We start from the raw sequence: 20,596 nt of genomic DNA on the forward strand, positions 1-20,596 counted from the left end.
TTGGACTTTGTTGGATTTCACCTGGAACCAAAACTGCATCAAGTAAGGCTCCTGCTGCTCACGGTCTAAACCGTTCTGCCTGTGTTCTGTGTTGTCTGTGCCTGTGTTTCATCCAGGTTCTTCTCCAGGTCAGTGGGCATCAAAGACACCCAAAGTAATCTCCCTTGGACTGAAGGAGTCACTAACCTGCATCTGCAGGCAGAGCAACGAAGCTGACCGGTCTGCTGCTCCTGAGATCCCACGGATTGCGAAAGGCTCAGCAACACATGTGGTGGTTCTGCAACTTCCTCGAGGTCTGCACTGTCTTCTCCGCATGTTTGAGGCCAGTGTCCCTCGTCGGAACGCCTTGAACTGAACCTCTATGCACCCTGTCGACTTGCCGTTGCCAAGGCTTGTTGACCCACTTCTCCAAAGACCTTCGGGCTCCAAGAAGCTCCAGCATCTCTTCCTGACAGGATCTTCGTCCTCACCGCATCCTCTGCAACATGGACCAGCATCTTTGGTGAGGTACTCTAGGTCTTCTTGCGACAACTGTGGCTTCAGCTTGTGGGTCCTCCTTGAGGGTCATCCTTGGCTTCAGTGGGCTCCCCTGCTAGCTCGGGCCTGCTCTGACTCTCCTGTACTTGGTGAGTCACTTGGAACTTAACTTGCTGGTCCCGACTCTGCACCTTCTTCGTTTTCCTAGTCTGTTGCTGCTGCCAAGGCTTGTTGGGGTCCCGCCAGACATCGACCCCCTGGTTCTCGACTTCCGACAGGGACAGTTTGTGAACGGCTTCTGGTCTTCCACTGCGTCGCCTAGTCCTCACAGCTGCAGTGACATGGTCACCGTCAACTCTCCTGCAACTTCCGTCATCGGTAGTTTTGTCTTCCATGCCTTTTGGTCACTCCCAAGTACATAGACTCTGTCCCGTCTGCTTGCAGGTACTCTTCTTCAAGAATCCACCCTTGGATTCCACCGGACTCTTTCACCTTCTTCGCCAGCGGCGTCTTCAATGAAGTCCTCCATTGTTTTCTATGACGGTTTCCGACGTTACTACGCACCTGTGCACCTGGCTTCCCTGTTGTAGGTATCCTGGTTCTTGTGGTATCCACAGGTGGGGTGACTCTCCAACCTTCTATCTTCCACGGGGTTTCTTCAGGGTCCCCTGGGAAGGGTCCTTCTTCTTAAAAAATGCAGCAGCAACTTCCCCGTTGACTTGCATTGAGTATGCAGCTGTGTTTCCACTCAGCAAACAGCCTCCGTGGGGTTCTTGGGTACTTAACTCAGGTGGTTACTTGGATCCCCAGCTCTTCTGAGTCTTCTGGGTCAGGTCTCGACTTCTTTTGCCGTTCGCATTCCACTTTCTTAGTATATGGTTTTGTCTCCCCCTGGAGACCACTGTGTATTTGTGCTTACCTGCCCCTTTTCTTTTGAAATATTGCGTGTAGTTTATCTCTGGGTAGGAGATATAGCAATGCGTTAGTGGCTGTGTATGATAAATATCACTATTTTTAGAGCTACAGTGTGTGGTTCTTTTTAGTGTAACCTACACTACATGATTAGTTCTGCTGAAACACGCTGCTTAACACTCCTTCTGGATTAAGCCTGAAGGCTGCTCTCCACAGCCTCCACTTAGAGAGCTTTCTATGGTTGTCTAAGACTACTAAAATCCCCATAAGAGTTGTCTGGATTAGTGCAGGGTGCTTCACTTAAATAAGTGTGCACCATATACTGAGCCAGCCTCCTACACCTCACATGTAATACTAACCATCCTACCTGAGGGCTGCCAGGCCTGCTGTAGGGGTGACATACAAGTATTGCATGCAGTGTGAGAAGACATGGCACAGGGATGTGTCTCATGTAGTGTTTTCACCATTGTCTCTACCAAAACACGCAGTCTGCAGTGGCAGTCGTGCATATGTTTGGTGAGGGGTCCCCTAGGATGGCACAACTCCTGCTGCGTCTTCGGGGGACCCTCTTTAGTAGCCCAGACCCTAGGTACTAGGGTTACCATTTACTAGGGACTTACAGTGGGTACTAAAGATATTTCCAATTGGTGAAACCATTGTACTATTTTGGGGGAATAGATGTGGCACTGGGGACATGGTTAGCCGGCACCCAGTGCACTTCCATTCGAAATTACTTCTTGTACCAGGCAAAAAGTTGGGTTGACCATATTAAAAAAGGGGTACTTTCCTACAGTAAGTAAAAAGTTCACTTAAATGCATTGTTATGCGGCAGTGCTGTTCTATGGGGAAAAAGGCACATACTGCATACAGTTAGTTGCAGTAGGTTTCTGGAGTCCCCTTCAGGACTTAAGGTGGTAGGGGGCCAAGGTCCAAAAAACCACCATCAGTTAATCTTTACCTGGCCTGGAGCATGTGGGTGCAGAGGTGCTGGTTGGGGTGGTAACTTTGAGCGCTAAACCAAAGGAGGGAGGGGTGGCACCGAGAAACGGGCTTCGGGGGTGAGGGGGGGGGGTGAGGGGGGGACTTGGGAACAAGTCGTAAGGGCCCTGGGAGCAAGAATGCACAGTCTGTTCTCAGAGACCCGGGCTGGGGTGCTCAGATACAACAGAGTGGTTAGGTTGGCTGGGCTTGTGAGTCAAGGGCACTCACGGTTGTTGATCTCGCCATTTGGGGGGACAAAAATCAGGACATCTGGAAGTGGGTCTCAGCAGTGCTGACGTCCCTTGACGGCTGCTTGGTCTTGCAGTCCGGATTGGACTCAAACAGGCTTTGGTTGCTGCAAGGTGTCCAGTACACTGGGCATTGCTGCTTTGTGGCTCTGGTTGGTTGTAGCATCTTCTTACTTGATGGGGAGATCGGTCTGACCTTCTGGAGCACAGAAACCTCTTCCTATGTGGCAGCTGCCTCGATGGAACCGGAGGGCGGAGGAACGGTAGACCAGATTTAGTTGTTTAGTGCCTGAAGGCCACAAGAGAGTATCTCATATACTCCAAAGGAGATTGCTGGCAATTTGCGAAGTGCTGACAACCCACTGGGGTTTTTGTCAGATGCACAGTGGCAGTATGAGCCGGTTTGTTGCGATTGACAGGAAAGATGCAGGCAGGCGGGGTTTGGCGCCAAAAAGTCCTCAGCTGGTCCTCATTTCTTGCTTTCTTCGCTCCTCCTTGTCCTCTTCTTCTTGTGTCCATCAAATCTGATTTCCTGGTGTCAGGGGTGCCACCTAAATATTACATTTAGGGGCGTTAAGGAGAGTATAAGGTAGTAGCCAATGGGCCCAGTGTATCTAATGTCAACAAAGGCCAAGATGGTGGAATTCAATTTTCCGTGTTCACTTCAGGTAGCCCACTTCGGGGGTGTGACTAACCTGATTAGCTAATTTTCCTGCCAGTCCTGGTGCCAAATGGGCCCTGGGTAGGGGGTGGCATCTCCCCTGTCTGTGGGAAGCTGGAGTTGCATATCAAAGGTGGTAAAGGCAGTTGAAGCATCCTGCCTTGATTTGCGGATTAAGAACTACCCTGCTTGAAGGTGGTGACACCACCTCCGACTGGAGCAGGCATTGTTTCTGACCTCAGTGAGCGTGAGCTTTCACCTATAGGGGATGAGGAACCTGTCTGTGATAGCAGGCTGGTCTACACCAGTCCGCCAGTACACTGGAGGTTGGTAGGTTTTCACAGTGCATGTTTTAATAAATCCACTACTGACATCAGTATGGATTTATTAAAACAAGGTTTTTGGTACCAGACACCACAGGTTTCAGTTAAGCCATCATGCTGCTGGGCAACTCATAATGACCAGTGCCCAGTGTGTACTCAAAATGGTTTCCCTGGTTTTTTGTACTAGCTAGGAATTGGACTAAACCGCACAGGGGCATAAATGCTCAAGCAGGTATGCCCTTGCATGTAATTTAATGCACCCTGCCTTAGGGCTGCAAGGACTGCTGTAGGGGTGACTTACATATATTTCATGCAGTGTCTGGGGACATGGCACACAGGGCATGTGCCATGTTGCGTTTTCACATTTATCTACACCATTTCACACAGCCTGCATGGCAGTCTGCATGAGTTTGGTGGTGGGTCCCTTAAGGTGGCACTATACATGCTGCAGATATTAGGGACCCTCTTTGGTACCCAGGCCCTAGGTACAAGGGATACTGTTTACTTTGAACGTACAAGGGTGCTAAAGGCCGTGCCATTTGTGGAACAATTCCACAGTTACTTTGTTGGTGGGAAATAACACTGGCACTGGGGAACTGGTTAACAGGAACTCAGTGCACCTCAGTTAAAGCTGCATCAAATATTGGGCACAAATGGGTGTGACCATGTTAAAAAGAGGGACTTTCCTACAGTAGGGCTACCACCTTTCACAAGGTGCAACTCAATACAGAGCCCTAAGAGGTTGACTTCTTATTTGAAATGCTCGCCTCCACACAGCATTCTACACAATATTTACCTACGCTTAAAGGGATGCTCAGTCACATCACCTCTGAGCAGTGGGTGTTGGATATTATTCAACATGGTTATTGTCTGGAGATCACTTTCATGCCTCCCGACATTCCACCTCGCAAACACAGACTTTCCCCACAATAGCATTTGCTACAGGAAGAACTACAGCACTCCTCAACAAATGAGCTGTAGAACCAGTGCCACTCCACCGGTAGGGCACAGGGGTCTATTCACTATAGTTATTCCCAAAAAGGACAGGTCTCTGCACCATTTTTGAATCTCAGACCCCTAAATCAATACATTCTTTCAGAGCACTTTCACACAGTCACTCCAAGACAACATTCCGTTGTTACAACAAGGCTACTTCATGGCCACACTCGACCTCAAGGATGCCTACTTTCATATTCCTATTCGCCCAGCGCATCGCCGGTATCTAAGGTTTGTGATAAATGGTCAACATTTCCAGTTCAGAGTGCTCTCCTTCGTGGTCACTACAGCGCCCAGTCTTCACCAAATGTCTCTCGGTAGTAGCTGCTAACCTGCGCTGACAAAGCATTCATGTCTTTCCAGGACGATTGACTTACCAAAAGCACAACTCATCAGAACTGTTACCAACACACTTGGATCACCATAAACCTACTGCACAAACTAGGGTTTACAATCAATGTCTTAAAATCCCATCTCCATCCCCTTCAAATCCAGCCTTACCTAGGAGAACGTCTTAACTTGGATCAAGGAATAGCTTACCCGAATGCTGTCAGGATACAATCATTCCAGGCACTCGCTCCCCATTTTCAACCAGGTCAAAGGTTAACAGTGAGGACAGTCCTGCATCTCCTCGGCATGATGGCTTCATGTATAGTTAATACCTCATGCCACACTAAATATGCGTCCATTGCAGGAGTGTTTAGCGCATCCATGTACTCAAATGGAGGGTCAGTGGGAAAATTTAGTGTTGGTTGGCTGTCAAGCTTGGCACGTTCTGCAATGGTGGAACACCTACAGCCTCTTAAAAGGAGGGCCTTTCCTAGACCCAGTTCGGCAGAGAACCATAACAGACGACTCCCTTATGGAATGTGGAGGGCATTCCTGAGATCTCATTGTCCAGCACCACTGGACACCCAATCAGCAACATCTCCACATAAATCACCTAGAGTCATTATCTGTTCCCCTAGGTCTGAAAACCTTACTTCCTCACCCAATTGGCAAAGTATTCCTCTTCAAGATATACAACATGACAACAATGTATTACCGCCAAAAGCAAGGTGTCACCAATTCCCCTCAGTTTTCTCATTTAGCCAAGATCATTTGGAGGTGGGTTCTCCGGTACAACATTCATCTGTTAGAGAGTGGACAGCGACTTTGCTTATCTCCTTAGCAGGAGACTCCCAACAAGCCCACCAGTGGGAAAACTACCTGCAAGTCCTCCAATACTTCCAGCGTTGGGGACAACCACAGCAGAAAATCCAAATGCCCAAGCTTTGCTTCCAGGTTCCCACACCTACAGTCACAGGGCAACACACTATGACAGAGTTTGTCAGGGATATTTGCTTATGCTTTTCCACGTCTCCCACTCCTTCCGTTTGTGTTTCGCAAACTTCGAGCAGCCAAGGCACAAGATGTTGTCTGCTACTAATTTCATTTGCACACTTCTGTTGTAGCCTTTTCATCTAGAAGACTACACCTAGCGGCGGTAACAGCATACCTACAAAATAGGCAACACACTTCCCTATTCAGAATTCCAGTCATCGGAGCCTTCCTGACAGGTTTTAAGATTAATTCCTCCTAGGGTGCCACCAGTTCACACATTGAATCTCAACATTGTATGAACAAGGTTAATGGGCCATCCGTTTGAGCCCCTCTGCTCCTGCCCCCTCCAATTTTTATCCTGGAAGGTAACATTCCTAGTCGCTATCACTTTGCTTACTTGTGGCAGTGAGCTTCAGGCACTAACTTTAGAAGAACCTTTTTTCCAAATACATAGGGACAGGGTTGTACTTTGCACCAAACCCAAATTTCTTCCCAAGGTGGTATCACAATTTCCCCTTTATCACTATTGAATTTCCTGTATTTTTTCCCAACCCGGCTCAGTTACAGAAAGGACTTTTCACACGTTAGACTTAAAATCAACTCTAATGCATTACATTGACTGGACTAAGGGCCAGATGTACGACCCTTTTTAGCTGTCTTAAACGGTAAATCGGCCCATTTGCAACAGCTAAAATGGTGTGTGGTATGTACAAACCCTATTTTGCGAGTCGCTAACCTATTACTGACTCGCAAAATAGGGTTTATGAGACACTATTAGGAATGGGCATGCCAAGGGCGTCCCTTCCTAATAGTAAATCGCACTGGTATGTACGATTGTTTTGCGACCGTGTATACTGGAAGTAGTTGGTAAGCCAGTCGTAAATAGGAAGAGGTCTCCAGGGGATCCCTTCCCCTTTGTGTTGTGCAGCAAAAATATTTTTTAAGAGCAGGCAGTGGTCCCACGGACCACTGCTTACTCTTCAAAAATGGAACACACCGTTTAAATTTACATGTTTCAAGTACATCTCGTGTCCCTTCAAGGAAAACGGGCTGCATAAAAAAAAAAAAGCCTGCTTTATTTAAGAAGCAGTTGCAGACAATGGTTGTCTGCTGACCCCAGCCGGCCACCATCCCTGTCAGTGCTGGCCATTTCCAATGGATCGCAAATTGCGACCTGCCTCATTAATTTTTATAAGGCAGGTCAATTATGACCCATTTTAGAATCCCAAACAGTGTTTCATACACTGTTGTACATTCCATTTTGCAAGTCGCAAATTGTGTGCTGCAAAACATCGTAATATGCGACTCGCAAAATGGAATGGTCATACATCTGGCCCCATATCATTTAGGAAGACACAACAGCGATTTGTTTCTTTCTCAAAACCTCAGAAAGGAAGAGCCGTTTCTAAAGCAAGCATTGCATGATGGATTGTTAAATGCATTAAAACATGCTATGTTAAAGCTAAAAGAACATTACCCATTCTTCCTAGAGCTTACTCCACTCGTAAACAAGCATTTACAATGCAATGGTTTTGCCTTTGGAAAATTTAGAGCTATTGGCATTGCAAATGACAAAATTTGTATTTATGTGTTGGTTTTGAAAACAGATAAATAAATGGCATTGTCATTTACATTGCAATTAGCTTAATCTCTCGCAAATGTGAGACCTATTGTACCCTACGAACGAGCTCAGCAGACAGCAATTACTACCACACACACCCAGAGCCAGCCACACACACCCAGAGCCAGCCACGCACACCCAGAGCCAGCCACGCACACCCAGAGCCAGCCACGCACACCCAGAGCCAGCCACGCACACCCAGAGCCAGCCACGCACACCCAGAGCCAGCCACGCACACCCAGAGCCAGCCACGCACACCCAGAGCCAGCCACGCACACCCAGAGCCAGCCACGCACACCCAGAGCCAGCCACGCACACCCAGAGCCAGCCACGCACACCCAGAGCCAGCCACGCACACCCCCAGAGCCACACACACACACACCCAGAGCCACACACACACAAACCCAGAGCCACACACACACACACACACACCCAGAGCCCCCCCCACACACACACACCCAGAGCCACACACACACCCAGAGCCACACACACACCCAGAGCCACACACACACCCAGAGCCACACACACCCAGAGCCACACACACACCCAGAGCCACACACACACCCAGAGCCACACACACACACACCCAGAGCCACACACACACACACCCAGAGCCACACACACACACCCAGAGCCACACACACCCAGAGCCACACACACCCAGAGCCACACACACCCAGAGCCACACACACCCAGAGCCACACACACACCCAGAGCCACACACACACCCAGAGCCACACACACACCCAGAGCCACACACACCCAGAGCCACACACACACCCAGAGCCACACACACCCACCCAGAGCCACACACACCCACCCACCCAGAGCCACACACACCCACCCACCCAGAGCCACACACACCCACCCACCCACCCAGAGCCACACACACCCACCCACCCACCCAGAGCCACACACACCCACCCACCCAGAGCCACACACACCCACCCACCCAGAGCCACACACACCCACCCACCCAGAGCCACACACACACTCAGGAGAGCAAGCACAGCGAGGGGGCAGGGAACTAAAAGTAAAAGACTAAAAATAAAATATTCCATGTCGCAATTAAAGTTACCATTACCCAGTCACTGGTTAATGTCTGTAAAAACATCATCATCACCTATGTACCGAAGGGAGGAGTAAAGAACCTCAGGATGCCCTTCAGTGTAAAATTCTTCATTGGCTTAGGGTGCAGGTGGGCCTTACTTGTGTTTGAGCCCGCAGGCTCTAAAGCAACTATGCCCAGATGTGGGAGTCCCTCCTCAGGGGACTCTGTACCAACCATGCCCAGGTGGAGCCCTTGTGGGCTTTAAATCAGAAATTCCCCTGGGAGCCTCTCAGGCTCTCACTCAATTATGCCCCTTGAGCCTCTCTCCTTGCTCCGGTCCCGCTCCGATCGGGCCACTTTGCTGCCGGCATGCGGGACTCTCTGGCTGCCGGTCTGCTTCCTTTGCCGGCCTCTCGCTGGGGCCCTCCTCTCGGTGGGGGAGCATCGGGGAGAGACGCTGGCTACACTCCAGTGGTCGTGCTTTGGCGGCGGTGGGGGTAGCCTCGTGTGGTCGCATGCTGTGTATTTAGAGGGCTATTGTCATGTTTTCCCTCTGTTTATAATCTTAATAAGGACCTTTCGTGTCACACACTTCTGCTGTTTTCGAAGCAACACAACTCTTTGTGAATCAGAAACGTTTTGGGTGTTTGCCTCGGCATGTGTGCATATAAGACATGTAAAAACAGCTGAGGTTTTGTTGTGGGAACGTCTGAAGAAGGGAGTGTGCTTTTGAGGGGACGGTGGCAATTTCGAGGGGATCGCTGCGCAAGGGGTGTCTGGTGGTAGGCTAGCAGTTCTGTTGGGATGTTGGTGCTGGGGTGTGAAGTTGTTCCAGTACCTCACAGGGTTCTGGTGGGGGTGCTCTGAGGTCACGTCCGCGTGATGGTGGCTGTGAAGTAAGGACGGACTGTGCTGGTGGGACGTTCTGGGCGTGCCATGACGCTGGAGAACGCTGTGCAAGGTGTGCTGCTGTGCCAGGAGGGTCTTGGGTCAAATACTGGAAGACGGGGCTGCCTGAAAGAAACTTTGGGCGGGTCTGCCTGTACAGGGGGTGGATTCACGCAGGCAGGAAACGTACAGTGAGTGAACTGGCTGTGCAGGGACTTTTCGTCCTTTGCGTGCGAGGAATGTCGTGGGGCTGTGCGGGGAGGGAGATGTCTTATCCTGCATGGAGTTGCCTGGAGGATCGTGCTGTGCGTGCAATGACGGGTTACGTGCACGAGGGCGTGGGAATCCCCATGCAGGGGCTGTGCAAGGAACGGACAGGGTCGAGAGTTAGGGCTAGCGCCAAGTGCAGCCTACGCAGTACGGATGGACTTCCTTGTAGATGGATGACTGGCTACATTTATTTTAAACAAAACAAATGCAGAAAACGAAACGTGATAAGCATGCAGCAAACATGGGGGAAGTGGCGGCACACGCTGTTTATGGAATGTCCTGGGGTCGTCACTCGTGCAGTGTGTGTGAGAGGGCTAAGCATGTAGGTTATAGGGGAGTTTGGACTGTGCACTGCAGTGACTATTCGGGATAAAGTTCTATTGATGGAGGATGGATGGGGTGGTCCTGGACCCATTGTGGGTGAGGCAGTGGAAGGACGTTGGACGTGCACGCAGAGCAATGGTGGCAGACAGCAGTGGGTTGTGGGGGCATGCGTCAGGAGATGTCGGATGTGGATGTGCTGGAGGTGTCCATGACTTATGCAGGGGTGGGTGTAAGACTGCAGGGGGAGTGGGGCCATCAGCGGAGAGCGTCGTCCTCTCCAAGTGACAGTTATTTTTGACGACACGTTTAGAATCCTGAAATTCCGTTTCCATTGTATTCGTGGTGTACCTCAACATTTCTCAGTGTCCAAAAATATCTTCTCTCGAATAGGCTGTTCACTGAATGTGGATGTGTCTGTGTGGGTGGAGTGTGAAGGCGGCTTTTGTAGAGGGTGTCAGTGTATGCTTAGGGAGTTTAAGTGTGGTTGTGTGTGCGCAGGGGGCGTGGGGCTGCTTTTGTGAGTTGTGTAAGGGTGTCAAGTAAATGTGTATGCAGGCTGTTCGTGTGCACCCTATGGGTTTGTATGTTTACAGGTGGCAGTCTTCACAACTTTGGATACGTCTCGTGGGGCGGAAGGGGTGCGTGCCCTACTCTGTAGCCTCATCAGAGGCACGTGATGGCCATTCTGAGCTACTTGCCAGTGGCCGCCGAAGCACTGTCAGCGGCAGGCTGCGGGGCGCAGGTTGTGACTGTCGGTCATGTTGATGCTTTCGGTGGAGTGAGGTGGGTTGTGGCTCTGAGTGCCAGTTGTGGGGGTGCCGGCAGAGGAGGCTGGGTCTGCGCAGCTTGTCTGGTGTCTCAGAGTGCAAGCTTCCGCTATGCCGGCTGTGGTGGTGGTTGGCAGTGCTACATGTGTGACTGCGGATCGTGGGGATTTCGTCTGACTGTGCAGACTCGGGCTACTGGGTTATGGCTATGTGGGATGAGGAACTGAACGCACTGGGTTTGCATGCGGTGGATGTGTTTGGATGTGTATATTGCTGCAGTTTTAACTATGCAGGTTGTGCCTAGCGGTTCGTGTGGTAGCAACACACTTCGATTGTCCTCCGCTAGCATCCTAATTAGGGGCGCCTGCCGCTTTTCTAACACTGTTCTCATTTTCGGGGGGAGGGGTCGAATATTGTGAAGGGGATCATTGGCCAAAGACCAGCGAGCATCCCGCAGTTTCACGTCAGGGGCTCAGGTGATGCTGGCCGTCTTAGGGGGCCTTGTAGCTACAGTGGCCCAGCTGTCCCACCTACAGGCCTGCAGGCTGGACCATAAGGTTTAAGCTTTGTTGTGAGCGCGGGGCTCCCTGCATGCGACCACTTAGCTGTTAGTGCCCCCGTTCCAACTGTGAAGCTTCGTAAATGCCAGTGTCTTTCATTCTGAGCTGCTGGTAGTCCGTCTGGAGCTGTGCCGTGTTCCGGCGAAGCAGTGTGATGCTTCTGGCAGAGCGCACGCCTGTTGCCCCTGGCACAGATCGCCGTCATATTTCAGTACTGAAGTGTGTGCACATGGTGCAGTGTAGTGCCAATGCCGATGGAAGGCCGAGATGTCTCCTATTCTGTCGCGGCAGCAGTGAGAGGTCGTTGTCTAAGCCAGTGGGACCTCGCGGCCCGTATCTGGTTCGTGGCCATAACAGTGAGGCTGCAAATAACCTCTCTGCCAGCATCCACCGCTGACAGTAGCGGTCTCCGCTCCAATCCCCTATGCACCTTTGTCCCCGGTCCCGCGTGTATGAGGGGGTTGAAGGAGGCCAGGATACAAAGCAGGGGCTGAAATCACTCTCCACCGGGCCCCATCTTCAACGAAATGCCCAAAACAAACCTAAAAAAACCCCCAAAAACACGTCCACCGCCGCAATGACGTTGTCAAAGGGGCAGGATGAGAAAAAATCGCCGGAACGCCCACGAGTCGCCTCGCAGAATGACGGACGCCTCTCTCTTCCAATAGCTATCCTCCATTTATGGAGCTAGCCAATGGAAGACCGAGGCGGAACTAAGGCGACACTGTTCTAACATTCGATTTAGCCTGCGTCGAAAAGCTGCGCGGCGCAGCTTTCCACGAGGCGAACCCTAAAAAGGAGCTTCAGTGGTCTTCCTAGGAAATATACCTATTGCTGAAATATGTAAAGCAGCTACATGGTCTACACCACATACATTTACAAAAATTAGTGTGTAGATATGTTGGCCCACAAACCAGCCAACATGGGCCAAGCAGTTCTACGTACAGTATTTCAAAAAGCTGTAACTCCCACAGGCAGGCCACCACTTATGGAGGAGGACTGCTTTACAGGCTATGCTAAGCATGTTTATCTACAGCTACCCTTGCCTAGAACGCAAAATATTACTTACCCAGTAAGCATCTGTTTGTGGCATGTATTTCTGTAGATTCACATTCGCCCACCCTACTACCAGGACTACTGTGCTTGTTATAGTTACCTTCACTATTTCTCACAAACTTTTTTCACACGGACATCTCTATATACTACTCTATGCTTCACATTTCATCCTCACCTGCCATGTGGGAAAACAATCAAACAATGGAGGTGATCACCATGCTCATTACCAGCAAGCGGAGGCGTACTACCTCATGACTCGAAAGACTTTTTTTGAAGAAAAATAGCTTGCACACATTCAAACCTAACACTAAATGGCAGGATTATGCTAAGCATATGAATCTACAGCACTACATGCCACGAGCAGATGCTTACTGGATAAGTAACATTTTCCTTGTTAACTATGAACACACCAGACAAGGTTTATTCACCTCCAAACAATCCACTGCAAAATGGATAGTGGCATGTATCTCTCTTACCTCCTAGGGAATAGATCTTTACGTGGTAGGCCTAAGGGCCATTCCAATGGAGGCATGGCAGCTACTACGGCTTGGATCAGGAATGTCCCAGCCGCTGAAATCTGTAGAACTGCTACAGGGAAATCTGTTCCCAGATTCAATAAATACTACTGCCTAAACTTCAAAACTCAGACAGAACGCAAAGTAGGTCAGAAAACACTTAGGAATATTTTCAAATGATCTCCTCTGTAAAAATTATTCTCTATTGTCTACAAGTACTTTTGTAATTAGTCTGTGCCGAACATCCTCTTTGTACAATATATAATCGCTTGCCACTTTGGTCCAGCATTTATGACTATCAAGAAAGATCCTGTGGTGCAGAAAAAAGTTTACACTCCTGTACTCCTGTTTCTGCATCTAATGCATCCTCATTGAAGTCATAAATGACTCACCCACCTCCCTGGCTTTTAGCACTCTGTGGGCAGTCATATCCTCAACTATCTATAAAATAACTGGTTCTGGGAGTCAAACTTCCAGTACAAGACATTGTGGGAAGGAGTGGCTCCCAAGTTCTTAAAGACAGTCTCTTTTTTCTCTTTACCTGCAATGTAGGCCTATCTGACTCTTTTTACCTTCATATACACATTGTATTTAGATGGGCGTGCATTTTAGATGCTGCAGGGCAGCATGTGCTAATTTGCTACAGTCTTATGTGCGCATTGAGAAACAAATAAGCATCTGATAGGCTTCCAATGCTTGTTCCTATTATTACATCAATTGACGGAGATTCTGCTGCTACTTTACATGTTCGAAAACTTTGGAAAGGCGATCTGGATACTGTGAAATGCAGAAGAGAATGTTTCAGTGTTTGACTTCAGTGAACATACCTATGATGCAGGAACAAAACTGCAAAAGATAAGAAATGTTTATGTACCTGTAGTTTTAAATAGCGCATTACAGAAGGTCACATTAATTTTTGTTTTCTTTTAGGAACAGGGATATTAATTGATTCACCCTGAATCACAGGATGTCTAGCTGACGCAGAGGCTGGTTCCCCAGTTCCAAAGTAGAAGCTCTGCCTGTAGAGCCGCATTATCTGTTGTAGGAAATCTTAAAATGAAGTGTTAATCTTTTTATTTCTTTCAGTGTTTTATCAGTGAAAATTCATGTTCAAGTCTCACTCGTGCATAAGATATATGTTATGGTTTATAATCCTTTCAGTCATGTTCAATGATATTTCAGTGTTATTGTGTATGTTTGTCTTCTACAGTGACTCTGACTCTACGGTCTTGCTGCTTTTTTTTGGTTTGAACTCTGCCAACTCTTTGGTACAATATCAGTTATTGGCTTCAACAGATTGTTTGTTGATTGAGGAGAACCCTGTTGTAGACATTTTCATGCATATAATTCTAACTATTTTTGTAGTGTCTTTGAAAAATCTCACAGAACACATTAAGGATTTCTCATATTTTTTTATATTGCTTCAAATGTATCATTTGACAAAGCGGTTTCAATTAAAATCCTGTTCGGCCTTGTGTTGGCACATGAGTGAAAATATGTTTTGCTTCTGACTGTTTATTCCGCCCTTGTGCATGTCAGAAATGTTCGCTTGTTATTTTTCTCAGAGCCACTGGAATTATGCAATTGTGTCTCTGTGGCGTTTTGTGCAAAATTATGAATTTCCTGCCTTTGCCACATAATCTATCAGCTGCTGTATTATCTGCAGATTTTAATAAAAAAATTGTTTACCTTGAATGGATTAAAAGTTACTAAAATGTGGTGACTCTTGGCTCCACTCAGTAGATATCCTTTCACAAAGCTTGATAGGTCATCGTTCAATTGCATATTGCTGTAATTGCTGTAATTGGGTGTTAAACTGGAACTAATAAGGTGTAAACTTTGCCCAAAAAAGGTTAAAAAGTGTAAAATATAGAAGTACCATCACAAAACGTGCTGCACTACACTACATAATTTGATTGTTCTTGCCATATAATTTACTCAATCCTGCACGTGGTCCCTCCTCTGCCATATAATTCCAGTGGGTCCGTTTGTGTTGTTTTAGAAATTAGCAGTTTACTTACATAGCATTTCTAGCATTCTGACTGCTTGATCTGGTCTTTGGCTATATAAGGATTTCTATTTCCCCAAGAACGTTTGCTGTTGCTTACTCTCTATGCCATGGCATTAATTTGACATATTTTCTTTCATTTATTTCCCTAGGATATTTCTTTAAAGATTCAGTTTTTAAGATTACTTCAAAGTTTTAGTGATCATCATGAGTAAGTATGTGATACCTTGTTAATATTTTAATTCTGTCCTGTATTTGCTAAACCTTTTCTGTATGCTATGATGGTAAATGGTTTACCATCATTTTATGGCAAGGCACGGAGGCCAATATTATGCACTACTCCTTTATTGCCCTCATACACAGCAGCAACAAAGAACTTAGAATTAGAATAGAACATCCTTAAAAATTATAGAACTCTTTAGAAAATGCATATAACCACAGAACACGCAGCTATCGTCTTTAGTTGCTGCTCAACACAGATAGTACAGCCTTCAGTTACTTTCTATGGTGTAGGAGAATGTGAGATATATATATATGAGAACGTGAGATGTATATAGTTAGGAAAAGGTATGTTTGAAGGTTGATGTATGTATGTACATAACCAGTCTGAATAAATTGTTCATGCAATATTTTGTCTATGCGCGAGACGGTTTCAGAGCAGAAGGAGCAGTAGTGAAATAGTCTGAGAGTGGGAGGAATAACAAAGAAACTTAAACTTGTATTAGGATGTGTGGCGCAAAGGTATTTATTACTGCTGGTAGGGGCGCAAGGTATTTTATTTCAGTTTGACTCCTCTAATATTGGTGGCAAAGAGAAGGAGGTATCCTGTTAATTAAATATAGCATTAGGAGGAGTCTGGTGGTTCTATGAAATAGCGTCTAGGAGGCAAAGTTCATTAACTGGATCGCTTCAGTTACCGTTCTGCTTAAAAAATGCACTTATCGGTTGTTTAGAATGACACGTGTAGCTTGTCTCCTTTCTGGTGAAGAATTGGCTTGGTAGTTTGGTCTGCCCTGTTCCCATGATGCACTGGGCCAGGGACAGACTAATTTGCATATAGCCAGGTTCTGAGCTGGGATGGGGCAGTGAGATAAATAACGGTGATGGATCAAGCCCTGATCTTTGGACTGGGTAAGAGTGGTCTGCTTAATTCAGACACTCTGTTCATCACCACCCCCTTTTCTGTAACGTGTAGAAACCCGGCATGACTAAGTAACATGCGGGTAGGCATGCGCGAGGACAAGTGGCGAGCAGGCAGCATAGAACAGAGCTAGCATTTTGTATCCTCCGACGCGAGTCGCAGAGGCTGGTGCTGCTCGTGTTCTCAACTGCGGTTTGACCGGACTCAGCCGGCATACTCTTATGTGTGCGACAGCCATTTTGACTGCGAAGAATTTGTAGGAAACTACATAGAGGGATATGTGGCCATAATTTGGTAAAGATGATTGTGAAGTAATGAGATTGAATTCACTCTTGGAAGTATTTTCAGTTAGTTGTAATATCAAACAGCTGATTTTGGAAGGAGGAGGGAAGAGTGTTTATTAACATTTATTTGTTTTGGAAATGGAGCAAGTTGGAGAAAATGTTTTAGAAGGAAAGATGAGGGAATATATGGATAAGATGTTTGGTGACTTGGCTGAGAGGATGGATAGGAAGATAGTGTAGAGAAGCATATTAAGGAAAAAGCTGTCTTGAAAAATATAGATGAAGAAAAAGTTTGTTCTTGAAGGAGGTTGAGCCTGTATCAACTGGTTCTACTGTTGGAGGTTCAAAACCGAAAAGGAAGCATGTGGAGTTGCTTAATGAAAATAGAGGATCTGGGTGTAAAGTGCCAGACACAGGATGTGCTTTAAAGGCAAAAGGGGATGGTATACAGGCAAAAGGGAAGTGCCGTAATGTAGTGGCATGTTATGAGACATCTTCAAGTGGGGATGTGGCATTGACATGCTCATTGGATCTTGAGACAGAGGAGGAGAGTGAAAAAAGTAGGAAGAGACAATTGGGTCAAAAGACAATAAAGTTGTGGAGTTGGGTGACTTTGTAGACCCACAGGGTGAGGAGATGTTCGATCCTTTAAAAATACAGCCCCCTTGTCAATTCAGGGGTGGCCAGCCGAGCACGTGGCTCAGTATCTGTTTTACTGGATACGCAGGGAGATTCCTAAGGAGGTTCTGACCAGCCTATGTTCAGAGTATCCGTGACCAACCCTGCAAATAAAAGTGGCCTATACTCCAGAGTTGGACCCCAAGGTGTTGAATTTCTTTAACAAAACTGGCCGAGACCATAGGAAAGGGTTAGATAAGGGTGTGAAGGGGTGTCACGAATAGGGTTTTTGACATTTTAGAAGCCCTTACGAATGTATTTGATTTGTGTGAAGAGGCGCATACTAACAACACAGGGTGAATGTATTTGAGCTGTGCCAGTGGGTCTAGAGAGCGATCTGCTTATTGGGCAATACAAATGTGGCATTATGTATGGAAAGACGCAAGAGTATTTTATTTAAAATAGATCCCAAGTTGGCAGAATTTGCAAGCAAAGAATATGGACAAGACCGTGATGGATGTTTTGTCAAGTACATGTCCAGTATGTGGGCACTTTTAATTCTTTACAGAAGGTGCAAAGGGACACGTGTAAGGTTTTTGGTGGGGCTTGGAGAATGCAGGGTTGATTCCCCGGCTGTGGGCAAGGGATAACTCCTGGTTCTTTCACACAAGGTTTCAGGCCCTATGAGCATAGGTCAGAACAAGAGGGTTTTTATCCTCCGAGGCAGCGGGCAAGATTGCGAGGATCACAGAGTTAGAGAAGAGCAAGAGGTGGAACAGGTGAGTTTAAAAACTACCTTACATGTACCCTTGTAGAACTGGGCGGCAGACTAGGTCAGAGAGGTTACGCACTATCCTTGGGTGTTGAGGACAGTAAAGGGATATCATGAAGATTTTGAAAGTGAAAAAGATGCTCAATGAGTTGAGGAGAATAATCCAATCAGTTTCAATTTCTTTGCGTCATACAGTGAGGTTATTAGGACTTGAGTCAGCATGAATTCAGGCGATTTTTCCGGCTGTTAAGCCTGATTTGGACGCAGCCCGGAGCAGCGGCTGCCAGAGACGAATGGTATCCCTCTTATTAAAGACAAGAAGGCTAATATTATCCCTCCCTACTTTGTGTTCCTGCCTTTTGATATGTTTGATTTTGTTTATTCTAGGACACAACTAAGGTTAAAAACCATCGGAGAGGATCCTTGGCAACGAAGGATACGTGTATAGTTATTACAACAGATGGATTTTATCGTTTTCGTAGAGTTTGGAGTTGGAATGGTTATGCAGTAAAAAAAAAAAGAAGGCAGATAGCTGCATCTTCTGTGATTATATGCATGTTCTAAAGAGTTATAGAATTTCTAAGGATGTTATATTCTAATTCTAAGTTCTTTGTTGCTGCTGTGTATGAGGACAATAAAGGAGTAGTGCATAATATTAGCCTCTGTGTCTTTAATAAAATCATGATTTTCTTCCCATTAAATCTGTGCAAGAGCTGCATTACTTCACCCACCGTATGATGTCCATATATCATGTGGATAATCGAAGTGAGATTGATTCAGGCACCATGCTCATGTAGATTTTTTTTAAAGCTTTTTTATTAAGGTTTCAATGCTTACAACCAAATGTGGCCGCAGCCGAACATAATAGCATGAATCAGCTCATCAGAATCCAGTACATCAGTTTACATAGTTAGCATTGTTTGGTGTCAGTTCCTCCATCATCCTCCCTCATGCCCACACATATCATGACGAAATCCACAGCACCATAACAGTGGGGCGGCATTTCGCCCCAGCCAATAGCACTGCTGGATATTGCCCACATGGGCGACTTCGTCACGAACATATTCCTTTATATATTTGCCTTTAGTTCCAATTTTATATAAGTTCATTTTTGTCGTAATTTCTCACACGGAGTGAAACTGCAATTTCCGTTTCACTCCGTGTGTGGAATCACAACATTGTAGTGAGAAATTACGACAAAAAGGACTGATATAAAATTGGAACTAAAGGCAAATATATAAAGGAATATGTTCGTGACGAAGTCAACCATGTGGGCAATATCCAGCAGTGCAATTGGCTGGGGCGAAATGCCGCCCCACTGTTATGGTATTTTGATTGCAGAATCTCTTTGGGCATGGCACTCACCAATTTGCACGCAAAGCAACGCAAGTGGAAAAGGTGGCAAATGTGAAAAAAAAGTGAGGTGTGCATCCCGTACCTCTACACGATGAAATCCACAGCAGGCATATCCCGGCACAAAACCCACTGTCTCTCCTCATGTTAATTGATGAGGCTATCATATTTTTCCATTATGCGGACTGGACTGTTCATCAGTATCCAGGCTGGCCACATAATCCTGAAAGGCCCCCAGTAATTGATCAGTATGGAGCTAAGTAGAAGGATGTCTGTGTACCTTTCCCTGCTCACTACACATCAGCTTATCCTTAAGCCAGCTGCTAAACTGCGGTATTCCCTTGCCTCCCAATGTCATTGCAGTGCTGCGGCCAAGTAGGCTTGCCTTTGCCATCAATTTCTTGAAGTGTTTTGGACGTCCATTACGCAACCCAGCATTACCACCATGGGAGATAGTGAAGTCGCTTAAGCTATCATTATGTTCAGAGCTTGTTTTACATGTGTCCAAAATGTGGCTACTGCCTGGCAACCCCATGCCAGATGCAAGAAATCCATACAGAGGGTGCTGCTGTGACGGCAGCTGGAATGCGTTGACATGCTGCACTTGACCATAATTACAGCTGTGTAATATGCCCTATGTATATATTTGTAGTGTATTTGCATATTTGTCCCAGTTGAGGACAGCTCATGTCGACTTATTGACTTTAGTAGTTGTACCATTGAATAATTAATTACTTGGGGTAAAGCTTGGAATAACTAGCACTTTGGCTTTTTCAGACTAAAGTGTATCACCCGTTGTATTGATGAGAGCTTGTCACTCATTTGTAGGTCATTGCTACATTCTTGCACATATTTAAATCTACATTTTTCCATCTTTTCGTAGATCCCAGATTCCAAAGGTTATATTTACTACCATCTGCTGTAGTATAACAGCAAATTTATGTGAAGTAGCCAGATGCTCTCCTTTTTCTGCAGGAACATTTTTTCATGATCGAATGACATCCCTCTGTCCATTATTTTTTTAATAATGAAATTACGGCTTTATATTTTTCCGTTAACCCAAAATTGTGTAGGTTTTTGCAGCAGTTTGTGAAAAATAGCTCGTCAACTGTCTTCTAATCATAGTGGTGCTTTCTGCTGCTCTTGTGCTCTCTCTCTGATTTCTGCTTTTGCACCACTTTTCTTTAGTTTTCTTTTGATATCTTTTCTTCTTCACAAACAACTCTATTGCATTCTGTTTTCCAATTTTTCCACTTCAGTACAACATTTTGTGGTGTTGATTTGGCAGTGCAGCTGTCAATTAACCAATTTCTTAAAATGTAAATGGAAGTGGCCCCTTGAAGGCTTTTATTACCTTTTTTGGAACTGTGTCTTTCAGCCATTGTCTAGAGTCTTCATTAATCACATCTTTGCTCAGCACGAAGGAGTGGTTGTCACTCACCTTATC

General features: G+C 46.5%; 1 protein-coding gene across 2 annotated transcripts in view; it reads left to right on the top strand.

Moving 5' to 3' along the window:
- The window catches only part of TRPC4AP (transient receptor potential cation channel subfamily C member 4 associated protein), a 766,986-nt gene that overhangs the window by 357,789 nt on the left and 388,601 nt on the right, over positions 1-20,596 (top strand). For both annotated transcript variants that reach the window (XM_078652243.1, XM_078652242.1), the window contains exon 11: positions 15,134-15,192. In XM_078652243.1, coding sequence (XP_078508369.1) covers positions 15,134-15,192 — 59 coding nt within the window. The remainder of the gene's footprint in view (positions 1-15,133; positions 15,193-20,596) is intronic.

The sequence above is a fragment of the Lissotriton helveticus genome, chromosome 7 (genome assembly GCF_964261635.1).
Source record: "Lissotriton helveticus chromosome 7, aLisHel1.1, whole genome shotgun sequence".
Taxonomy (NCBI): domain Eukaryota; kingdom Metazoa; phylum Chordata; class Amphibia; order Caudata; family Salamandridae; genus Lissotriton; species Lissotriton helveticus.